This window comes from Sinocyclocheilus rhinocerous, unplaced genomic scaffold (genome assembly GCF_001515625.1).
Source record: "Sinocyclocheilus rhinocerous isolate Xijiao unplaced genomic scaffold, SAMN03320098_v1.1 scaffold3, whole genome shotgun sequence".
Lineage (NCBI taxonomy): Eukaryota > Metazoa > Chordata > Actinopteri > Cypriniformes > Cyprinidae > Sinocyclocheilus > Sinocyclocheilus rhinocerous.
Genome location: NW_015658759.1, coordinates 10,315 through 22,504, shown reverse-complemented (window position 1 = coordinate 22,504; position 12,190 = coordinate 10,315). Strand labels below are relative to the sequence as shown.

The following is a 12,190-nucleotide window of genomic DNA, read 5'->3' as shown; positions in this document are numbered from 1 at the left end:
CTGCATGCTCCAGGTCGGGACCACTGGCCTGAACACCTGCAGGACAGCCATGGTATGCAGAGAGGATGCAGCTTGTCCAGAAGCAGTATAAACTCTCACCACAAGGGATGAGGTAACGACCCCTCCAGGTGGAGCTGTTTCATGCGCAAAATGCACCCTAGTCACTCTCTCCACAATGCAGGGCCATCCCCCATGTATTCCCTCTCTGAACCGCTGTCAAGGGTGGTTAGAGTGGAGGAACCAGTGTATAGTGTTATGGCAGAAAGGTGCCTTCCACGATTTCATCAGCTCTCCATGCACGTCCAGGAAGAAAGGAACTGGGGCGGAGCTGATTGTCGTGCTCAGTCTCCAAGAACCAATCATTCAAGCAAGAATGCTCAGGACAGGGTGGAAGAATCCACTCAAGCCTGATGCTCTCTGCTGCCCAGGTAAGCACAGCTGCCATCTCAGCACCAGGCTCAGATCAATGCACAGCACCCGATCAGTCAGACCCACTCTCCAATGCTGCGATAGACAACTCATCCTCATCACAAGCCCTGAATGAGAGATCGAACCTGCGGTTCTCAAACTCACTCAGAAACTCTATTAGAGAACACATGCGGTTGGAGGAACAAGAGGTCCGTGGCATTTCATCCAGCAGAACCACTTCCGTAACAACTCCTTGCTCTCTTTCAGTGCACATCATCGTGGCCTCGTACCCGGAAGTAGAAGGGCCTGGACGGGATGCAGCTGAGGTGACTCGCTGTCTTTTTAAAAAGAACGTAAGCTGCGAGCGCAACGTGCTGATAGCCATGTCCTCACAAAAAGGACATAAACCATCCACAAAAGCTGCTTCAGCATGGGCGCGGCCCAAACACTGAGCACAGCGTTTGTGCCTGTCAGAGGGTGAGATGTGCAAACCGCAACCAGAAGGACACAGATGGAAAAGCATGTTGTAAACACACACAAATCCATCCATGAAGCTCTTTTATAGAAATTGCTCTTTTAAGAGGAAATTTGCTCTCAAAGATCACTGTTGAAGCACCCTGGGGTACTCTCACTACACTTATCTGTGTATGGGCAAGGGAGAAACCGCTGCTTGTGCCATAGATGCAACGACGAAGAGACTGAGAGGTGAATGCAGTGCTGCATCTCCCAGAGAGACCCTGCACTGGCTCCGACAAACAGAACAAGTGAGAAAATACCACGTTGGCCTATTTATACCCGGATGTCCGGGGCGTGGCCAGCTATGCAAATTTTGCAAAATTTGGCAAATTTTTACACAACGTCGAAGTGACAGACTGAAAGGGAACCTGTCGTGAAGTTTCTTGAAGTGGCAACTTTTGAATTAGTAACGAGTGCATCAGCGTGGGTATTGCTGCTTACGGGTCGCTACTCAGGATGGATTCTGAAGATTTGGATTACAGAGCACAAATAAAATTGATTTCTTTTGTAATTATGTTGCATTTTTGGTGTATTCTATTTTATGGTTCTGTTGTCAGTCAAAGCATGTCGGAGAAAAAGCTGTTTGTGTCCCAGGCAAACAAAGTAAATATTACATGATAAGTAATGGTTAAACAATTGCAGAAATGTTATTCATTTTAAGGGTTTAAAGTGTAGTCTTGTTTAACATCATGTATTCTTCGAAAGGAGTTGCCAGCAGAAATCACACAGAACAGGACGAAATGTTATTTCCTATTAAGTAAATGAGTAAACTTCATTTAATAATGCAATTGATAACATAATGTCATTGATATGACAAATGAATACAATATAAAAAAAAAATGTTAATGCCGCGATTTCAATATTTATAAGGATTCACTTGTTGGCAGTGTTGGGAAGGTTAATTTGAAAATGTAATAGGTTACAGATTACAAGTTACCCCACTTAAAATGTAATGAAATAAATAGTGTAATTTTCAATTACTTTATTAAAGTAATGTAACTGATTACATTTGATTACTTTTTAAATACTTTCCTAAATTTCTAATGTTTTCAACTGTTAATCATTTTCAAGCATGTAAACCAGGCAGGGTTAACCTTACAGTAGTACTGAACACTGATTACTGTCAGACTTTCAAAATCCTTCATCACTTGAATTAAGATTATAATATTTAAATTTTAAAGGAGACATTGCATGCAAAATATCTTCATTTGCATATAAATGTGTCTTGGTAGTGCATAGACACAACCACTCTACAATGATAAAAATCCATTCACTCCTTTATTTAATCTCCCAAAAACCTAAACAGTTATCAAGCCAAAATGATGTCATATTGCTCAGGCCCCTCCCACGACCGGGACGTACTGTCCCATATTAGCATATTTCCACCCTCAGCCAGTTATTCAAAGTCCGTCATTTTCTCCGCGCTCGAGCAGCTGTAGCGACAACAATTCAAGGCAGATTTTGTTAAAAAGTTCAAACTCAAGGATGGATCAGTACCCATTGTTCGTGATCCAGCTGCACCTCCAGAAGTAGTAAGTCTCACACTTTATATATTTTTTTATGATTATTTGCTCTTCCACAGAAGAGAGGTCGGGGGTGAGCAGAGCTTATTAGCATGTAAAGAGATATGCACCAAAACGAGTCGCTGTGAACAGAGTTGTTTTTGACAAGGTAAAAAGGGTGTTGTTTTACACGACCACTGAGACCATTTCAAGAAGACCCTGAAGAATCATACCCTCCTGACTACCAGGAAAAAACGGTTTTGTGAATTTAGTATTTTGTCATGTCATTACATTGTTTACAGCATAAGAAAAATTTTCACAAATACAATTTTTTAAAATATTTTATTCATATGTTATGCCATGTCTGTATGTACATCTCTGTAGAGGACATCGGGACTTTAAAAAGTCCTGTTTTATAAAAAATAAAAAGACATGTGTCAACTATGTTATGAAAGATATTTTAAAAACCATTGTTCTTTATGCAAAATGTGTGTAAAATGGCCATAAACAAGTTTTTTCATTATATACAATATATCTATAAACTGTATCTAATTTGCATATTAATGTGTTTTTGGGGCAACATAGAATGAACAAATAAGTGCAACAATGGGAGTAATAATTAGCAAGATTTTCATAATATCTCATATTTAATAGGAATATTGATATATATATATTTTTTTTTCTCTATTCATTTGTTGTGTCTCCCAAAATGTGTAATAAACATGCTTTAAGTCCTGGTGTCCTCTACAGTGGACATGTATGAAATTGACAATTGAAATCGTCCTGTTTCATAACAGAAGGTCAAATTTTGATTTGAAACCCCATAACATTTTCCTGAGATGTTGATTTATGACAAACATTTTGATAGTTTGTCAGATTTAAATGATAATTACAAAATATTATCATATTTCCATTAGGGTGTTACATTTGATCACTTAATGAATGTCAGCCATTATTAAAGACCAAGGAGAGGGAGTGGTCGTGGTGAAACATCCAATCATTTGTTATCTCTGAAAAGCCTTGAATGTGCTCTGTACAGGACATCCAGACTTAAAACTGTGACATGTAACGTCTCAGAGAAATCGCTAAAACATAATGTCCTCTACAGTGGACAAAACTGATACCAACTTGTGGAAAATGGGCATCCGATGTCCCCTTTGAAGCACAGCCACCACAAAATCAGACTTACTTTAAGATCACTCGGAGGTTAAATACAGATTTAAAATCATAAGAAATAGTTTAATAGCTATGATACTGTTTTTAAAAAAATCCAATCTTTGAATAGCTATGACAGGAAACACTGGAATCTAACAATGCCTTTGAAAAAAAAGTTAATCTTAAAAAATAAAGCATTTACATAAACCCATTGGAAATAAAAGAGTTATCAAATAAGCATGTTATAAACTCCTGAAACGTTGGTGTTTAATATTTTAGAGCACTCACTGCAATTTATGAAAGAAATCAATTAAATCTGTGTGTGGGAGTGTGTGTGAAAAAAAAAAAATCAGATGTAACCCCCCTTTGTAATCCTTAAAATTTTCATAAGTAACTTTAATTTAATTACACATTTTTTCTCAGTAACTGTAACTGATTACAGTTACTTTTATTTTGTAATTAAATTACGTAATTCCGTTACATGTAACTAGTTACTTCCCAACACTGCTTGTTGGCACATACAAATTCTCACGAGATAACGTTGAGAAAACACACCTTGTTTTACATAACTACGTGGAGAAATATAAATAGATATACTTGCAAATCAGTCTGAAATTTGTTTGAAACTTTTCCTCTTATTTTTCTTTCTAAATAGAGTAAAGAGAGTAATACTAAGTTTTGTTTATGTGTTTATAGCCTGCAGTGTGCTCGATTGTGTTGCCATGTCCAATTGTATAAAATAATAATAATAATAATAATAAGACTTGCTTAAAAAAGTGTGTGGCCAAAACCCTCTTAAACTGTAATAAAACTTAGCAAACATGTTTCATACTCACATAACATCCTGGGTGTGATTGATAAAGATAATGGCATGAATGCAAAATCATCATGACATTTTAACTGTTGAACTTTGCAAATTGTGTAATATTTACAGTCTCCTTTTTTCTTTTTCTTTTGCAGCTTCTGCAAGCATAATTGTACTAAATTAATGTATTTTTTTTTCATTTTTCAATACATCATGAATATAACGTACTCAGACTTAATGATTTTTAGTACAAAAAATAGAAATGTTAGAGTGATAAGACTAACTCATCATATGCAAAAATGTAAAAGAGATCATATTTACTGTTATATAAAAGTTTAATGCCTTTTAATTCAAATTAATATCCATGTTTTCTCTATGGGCTTTTGGTTAAAAATTGAATGACAGATGTGAACATACAAAACTTTAATTGAATTTAAACTTGAATTGAACATTTGATTTTTTTAAATGCACAATGAATATTTAATTGAGTTAAAAGTAAACAGGATACTTAAGTAAAAATGATTTTTTTCTTCTTCAAATAATTAGGTTGCACATAGACTTTTCACATCACAGTTTCAGCAGGTAAAATGGAAGTTAACAGACCTCACTGTTTTATTTGCCATTTCATAAGACTATCTTCTGAAATATGATATCCGATCATATAAATTGGTATTCACATCTATTAAAGCAAAATCCTACAGCTTCAATTAATCACTTTACAGTGACTATTTTTGTTAGTTTGCTTTTATTTCAAATAGCAGTAATCAGCTAAGAATATTGCACAGAACTTCACATGCAACACAATGCAACATCACAAATGAGGATGTTCAGGATCAGGTCTTGTTTACCAAATAAGGACTGATAGATTGAAAAGTTTTCATTGGTGTTGAACCAGCTGCACACATTTGTGACCGAGCAGCCGGGTATAAATAAAGCTGATTTCAAGCAATGATCTGAGTATTATACCAACGAATATTACAGCCTGCCAAGTTGAATTTTGGTTCACTTGGTATGACTTTATTTATTGTATTTCCATTTTTAGTGTTTTAAAACTTGTTAATGCATACATTCGTTACATCATATTTATAATAATGTTGATATTAATAGGACTTTGTCAGCATGTGGATTTCTGCAGCATTCCTACTTTTTGCGTTGGTTGTAAATGGAGTCAAGTCTGAAGGTAAATGAACAATATAGACAGAATTTCCCTACTTTACTGCAGATGATGAGAAGGTTTGCCGTTTCTTTTTTACATTCATACATTTCATCAATCCCTTGGTACAAATGCCTAATTTTTATTCAATATTTTTTGCAGGATCTTCTGGCATTGGTCGAAGATGCCCCAAGGGCTGGGAGAAATTTGGAACACAATGCTTTAAATATTTCAGCGACTTAAAACCATGGGCTGCAGCAGAGGTAAGTTTGTGTTCTCTGTAATATAGATACAGTTGTGGTAAAAATTTTACATACACTTTGCAGTATCTGCAAAATGTAAATTTTTTTTTTTTTTACCAAAATAAGAGGGATCATACAAAATGCATGCTATTTTTTATTTAGTACTGACCTGAATAAGACATTTCACATAAAAGATGTTTACATATAGTCCTCAAGAGAAAATAATAGCTGAATTTATAAAAATGACCCAGTTCAAAAGTTTACATATGCATGATTCTTAATACTGTGTTGTTAGCTGGATGATCCACAGCTGTGTTTTTTTATTTTGTTTTGCTTTGTTTTGTTTTGTGATAGTTGTTCATGAGTCCCTTGTTTGTCCTGAACAGTTAAACTGCCCGCTGTTCTTCAGAAAAATCATTCAGGTCCCACAAATTCTTTAGTTTTCCAGCACCTTTTGAGTATTTGAACCCTTTCCAACAGTGACTGTATGATTTTGAGATCCATCTTTTCACACTGAGGACAGCTGAGGGACTTGCATGCAACTTCTACAAAAAGTTCAAACGCTCACTGATGCTCCAGAAGGAAACACTATGCATTAACATTAACAGCGTAACTCTTTATCCTCACAGAAACAATGTGTTAACCTCGGAGGAAACCTTGTATCTATCCACAGTCAACTCACTCACAATTTCCTAAAAACCCTTGTGAAAAAACATGGTAGTGGCAACTCCCGTACCTGGATTGGTGCTCATGATGCAATTAAGGTAGCTGATTTTTCATTTCCCTTCAAATATCAGTCCAACCAGTGTCAGATAAATGTAAACCTTAAAGTATTAATGGAATTAAATGAACAGTAAATGTTCAAATTAAATATTGTTGGCTTTTGTCAGATATATTGCTTGTGATTTTTCTAATTGTGTAAAGGCTTGTTTGCACTGCCCCAACAAACACCAGTAGCAGCTTCACACTAAAAATGAAATATGTATATTTAAATATAGCCTCTCAGAGTTCTTATTTAAAGATAAAAAAAGGAAAATAAAATGAGAAGCATCAACAGGTGGAAACGGCAAAAAGTTTGGTAATGTTAATGTAATGTTCTTTAGGATGATATCTGGTTTTGGAGTGATGGATCAGAGTTTGAGTACAGTGACTGGCATACTGGTGAACCAAACAATGGAGGAGGAAATGAACGTTGTGTGGAAATGGGCTATGGAGGTAATATATACAAGTTGTCCATTTATTTAAAGCTATTTAACATTTTTTTGTATAAAACATGAACTGTAAAGGTGGTTTCAAATCTTGCACATTTTACTACACATTTATATTCATGGCTTTCTGTTTGCACTAAAGCATATTTGACAATTCATTTGAGTAACGTATCTGAATTTCCACAGGTGAGAAACGCTGGAATGACGCACACTGCGATACTCCTCTCAATTTCATCTGTTACAGAACAGCAAGAATTGATTTCTAATCCTAGTTTTGATTGATAAACGAATATCTCGTCTGTCCATCACCGATTTCTAAAGTCTCCAAATTGCTGATTGTAACAGACATGCTTTGATTTTGAATTTTAATGTCAATCTTTGCAAAACTAAAATAAAATAATAAAATAAACTTTAAACTACAAATGTACATCTTTATTTGTTTCTTGCCCGGAATCACTCTCTTTATGAGATTTTTGATTTTCAAAATTTATTTTTATTATCTAAGCTTTAAGGCATAAAGTGACTGCAGGGGAACTTTAAAGGGGTCATATGATGTTGCTAAAAAGAACATTATTTTGTGTATTTGGTGTAATGAAATGTGTTTATGCGGTTTAAGGTTAAAAAAACGCATTATTTTCCACATACTGTACATTATTGTTTCTCCTCTATGCGATTTTTACAAAGCTCATCGGTCTGAAAAAGCGAGGTGTGCTGTGATTGGCCAGCTATCCAGTGCGTTATGATTGGCCGAATACCTCAAGCGTGTGACGGAAATGTTACGCCCCTTACCAAGCGCCTTCACGACATGGCGGCGGCGGCAACAATACTACAGTGAGAATAAAAGTTACGCCTTCTTTCTTTGCGTGAACATTTGGGCGGTGTTATGCAAATCTTCCCACATCGTGACATAGACATGTGGGTGTGTGTTAGGAAGAGCCGTTTTAGGTAGGCGTGGCTGACTCTTAACTTTTATAAAGAATATCTCTTTGGATTTGAGACTTTAGTCTTTGCAACTTTACAGATCTTCTTTATGCACCAAGAGCTTGTAACACTCCAAAGAGAAAGGAAAAATTGAAATCGCATCATATGACCCCTTTAATGAACAATACAAACCTTGATGTTGTAGTAATGACATCTACCAGGAGAGGGTACTGCTAACCTGCCATTTATTGTCTCCATGACTTAACCATACAACCTAGATATTGACTATAATGTCTCAGGCCATGTTAGCTAAACCAAACATTAGGAGGGTGAAGGATGGTTTAATTAAAAGTGCACCTTAATTTAACTGGTCTTGCATGGCTAGAATTTGTCACTGGTTGTTTTATACTGCAGTGCTTATTGTGCTCAGTGCCTTATTGTTTATGCTGTGAATGATCAGAATCAAATAAAGTCTTAACAAGATGCACTAATGCACTATTATGTGTTTTTGTGACCTCAGAGGCTTTTGTTTAGTTTTATTCACTTGGGTGTGTGTCTCTGCATTGTGCATTGTCCAGCAGATGTAATTGAGTGAGAGTACCACGCTGTTCCACTCATGTTTTCCAACTCGGACCGCATTCAAGTGCCTCAATGCTCTCTTTTAATGCTCTTGAATTTTAATGCTGATCTTTGCAAAACTAAAAATAATACAATAAAAAAACTTTAAACTACAAATATACGTCTTTCTTTGTTTGTTGCCATGAATCACTCTTCGAGTTTTTTCTTTTTCTTCGAGAATCACAAAATTTTTATTAAAAGTACACCTTAATTTAACTGGTCTTGCATGGCTAGAATTTGTCACTGGTTGTTTTACAGTAGTCAACATTTGAAGTGGATCAAAAAAGTTAATTAAAAGTTGTCCTACAAGAACTGGCATTGCTTTGGTTTTAGGACAACTTTGATGAAAGGTTTTGATCCACTTCAAATGTTGACTACTGTATACTGCAGTGCTTATTGTGCTCAGTGCCTTATTGTTTATGCTGTGAATGATCAGAATCAAATAAAAATTAACATCATGCAGTAATGCACTGTATGTTTTTGTGACCTCAGAGGCTTTTGTTTAGTTTTATTCACTTGGGTGTGTGTTTCTACGTTATGCATTATGTGCATTGTCCAGCAGTTGTAATGACACTGAGACGTGTTGAGTGAGAGTACCAGGCTGTTCCACTCATGTTTTCCAATTCGGACAGCATTCAAAAGTGCCTCAATGCTCTCCTTGGTTTTACTGGAAAAATCAAATGTAGGCCTATTAACCAAGACATTGGCAACAAGTATGCAACGGCCTAAACATATTCTGTCAAAAAAAAGTCTGCATTGCATATGATTTTCCTGCCTTCCATGCATTGGATTTTAAATATCTTTGCTTTATATTTAACTTACACTTTGTATTAAATGTATTATTAAATTATTAAAAGTAACAAATGTTTTTTCAAACATTTTATATAGAAATAAATGGTGCATAATTTATAGGTGAATATCAAATCCTCTCAAGATACAAAATATTAAAGGGGTCATATGATGGGATTTCAAGTTTTCCTTTCTCTTTGGAGTGTTACAAGCTGATTGTGCATAGATAAGATCCCTGAAGTTGCAAAGACTAAAGTCTCAAAACCAAAGAGATATTCTTTATCAAAGTCATATTCTGTTACACCAAATACACAAAATAATGATCTTTAAAAAAGCATCATATGACCCCTTTAAAGAATACATTTTATTGAAACAATATAGTACATCCCTTTCATTACAAAATATCACTTAATGCCTAGAGGGTTAATCATGTTTTTGGTGTAAGAGGAGGCAGACACAGAGAAAGAAATAATAATAATAAATAAAAAATCAAGTTAGAGGGAGAGCACGAAGATTGTTTGCTTCAGTCACTGAATCTGTGCTTCCTGTCCTGTGATTGGCTACAGAGCGACAGCCCACGCCTGGCTCCTTCCTTACGGCATGCTGGTGTGAGTTGCTTATGTCGCTGTCAACAAGTCCTCCAACCCATACGACCGTACAGGTCGTTTGTCACTATCCTCAAATACGACCCATACGAGCGTACGTCCCTAAATTAGCGCCCCTACCGGCAACAGGAGATACAGAAACTTTCGCCTAAATGCATTGTGGGTTTCTTTTAATATGCTTGCTATTTGCATTATAACGGTTTGTGTTTTAAACTCACCCAGCTGTTCGAAATGTTTTATTGCTAAAAAGTTATGGATTTTATATGACTTCAAGACACGTACAGGTAGGGTTTCCACCCGTCTCGTAAAGTAGTCGATGGTCCCGTGTTTATGAATGAAATTATGTGGTTTCAAATCGATACTGGACACTGTCCCATTCAAACTGTTTGACGTTCATTCAGTCGGACACCGCCAGCATTATAAAGTTAGTTTTCATTGTGATATTCGTTTGAAATTCACCTGTGGTGGAAAGGGATCATGTAAAAGTCCACGCATTTACCATGTTTTTATCATAGTAACATGTCGCTCAACCATGTCATGTGTAATAAAACCTCAGTAACCACAACACATATATCTCCCGTCTTAACTGTAGTTTTAGTTCCTGTAGTTCTGTAGAACTGTAGTTCCAGCGATATTGTTGACTTGATTGCACAGATACTATTTAAACTGAACTGAGCTGAACAATGACATCACTGAATTCAATGATGAACTGCCTTTAACTGAAAATTTATTGAACGTTTACTATTGTTCTTCTGCACTGACACACTATTTTCCTATGTTGATGCTGTAAAGCTGCTTTGATACAATCTGTATTGTTAAAAGCGCTATATAAAGGTGACTTGACTTGACTTGACTAGTTTTACTTTGGTATTTGTAGTTAAAACACGGCATCATGCTTTTACCACAGTAACTGTGTTTATTGTGTACTCTTTAGTTAAAGCACAGTAACACAACACTTACCATGCTTTTACCACAGTAACTGTGTATCTACTGTGTACTATTTTTAAAGCACAGTAACACCACAATTACAATGATTTTACAATAGTAACGTTAACTGTGTTTTTACTGTGTACTATTTGTAGTTAAAGCACAGTAACGCAACACTTACCATGGTTTTACCACAGTAACATAGTTTTAATGTGGTATTTGTAGTTAAAGCACAGTAAGCACATCACTTGTCATGGTTTTACCACAGTAACGTAGTTTTAATGTGGTATTTGTAGTTAAAGCACAGTAACGCAACACTTACCATGGTTTTACCACAGTAACATAGTTTTAATGTGGTATTTGTAGTTAAAGCACAGTAACGCAACACTTACCATGGTTTTACCACAGTAATCTTAGTTTTAATGTGGTATTTGTAGTTAAAGCACAGTAACGCAACACTTACCATGGTTTTACCACAGTAACGTAGTTTTAATGTGGTATTTGTAGTTAAAGCACAGTAAACACATCACTTGCCATGCCTTTTATACCTTTTTGTAATGTAATTGTAATTCAATGTTTTTTTTTCTGTCTTGCAGTTTCTTCAGATCACATACATGTATGTGATCTGAAGAAACTGCAACAACATTTAGTGTCCAGCAGCTCTTTATGAAGCCATTACTCCTTACTTTATGTGTTAATAACCTTCCTTATAGTCCTTCCTTTCAAATATTTTGTTCACAGATCATTTCTAACACACTGTCTCAACGTGTATTAAAACAACAACAACATTTTCTTTTTTCTTTATTTCAGCTGAAAAGGAAGACCAAAGGAAGGCCTGTCAAACTCTTGTCAAACCCGTCTTGTTTGTGGAGAGGGATGAATTTAACCATCTTGTGCGTTTACGGAGAAGACCAAAAGCTGCAAAGGCAAACATTTCCAATGGTACGTCTGTGTTGGTCTGAGCACCTTGACTGAACTTTACTGCAGTTACATTTTGCACCACATTTGATGTTTCTTAAACTTTTTTACATACCCCACGACCCCATCAGTACGAACCCTGTGCTACGTCAAAGTAGTAATAATTCATACAATTTCAGCAAATTCATATGATATTGTACAAGCGTACACGTGCAAAAATTCTACGGCTTTTACTCCTGCTGTCATTAGCCATTGCCTCAACTTTCATGCAGATTGTGCCCATTGTAAGTAGTCAGAGTGTTTGTATCATAAAGTTTATATAGAGTCCATTGTATTCTTTATTAGCCTTTACAAATTGGCACCGTCTCTTCCCGTTCTAACAGTACATGATATCTGTCCACACCTCACAGTCTGCCTTTCTTT

The 12,190-nt window shown here is 35.8% G+C and overlaps 1 protein-coding gene across 1 annotated transcript; it reads left to right on the top strand.

Moving 5' to 3' along the window:
* Window positions 1-5,493: 5,493 nt before the first annotated feature.
* On the top strand, window positions 5,494-7,359 carry LOC107722972 (ladderlectin-like). Its single transcript, XM_016531475.1, has 5 exons — window positions 5,494-5,566; window positions 5,702-5,802; window positions 6,411-6,545; window positions 6,885-6,996; window positions 7,176-7,359. The coding sequence occupies exons 1-5, from the start codon at window positions 5,506-5,508 to the stop codon at window positions 7,253-7,255; spliced, it is 489 nt and encodes a 162-aa protein (XP_016386961.1). The 5' UTR covers window positions 5,494-5,505; the 3' UTR covers window positions 7,256-7,359.
* The last annotated feature ends 4,831 nt before the right edge of the window (window positions 7,360-12,190 follow it).

What these genes read in the sequence shown, in the direction of transcription:
- LOC107722972 (XM_016531475.1), top strand. Translation starts at nt 5,506, where the DNA reads ATGTGGATTTCTGCAGCATTCCTACTTTTTGCGTTGGTTGTAAATGGA. An exon ending in GTGCTCATGATGCAATTAAG is followed by an intron (nt 6,546 to 6,884) that starts GTAGCTGATTTT and finishes AATGTTCTTTAG; the next exon opens with GATGATATCTGGTTTTGGAG. An exon ending in TGTGGAAATGGGCTATGGAG is followed by an intron (nt 6,997 to 7,175) that starts GTAATATATACA and finishes GAATTTCCACAG; the next exon opens with GTGAGAAACGCTGGAATGAC.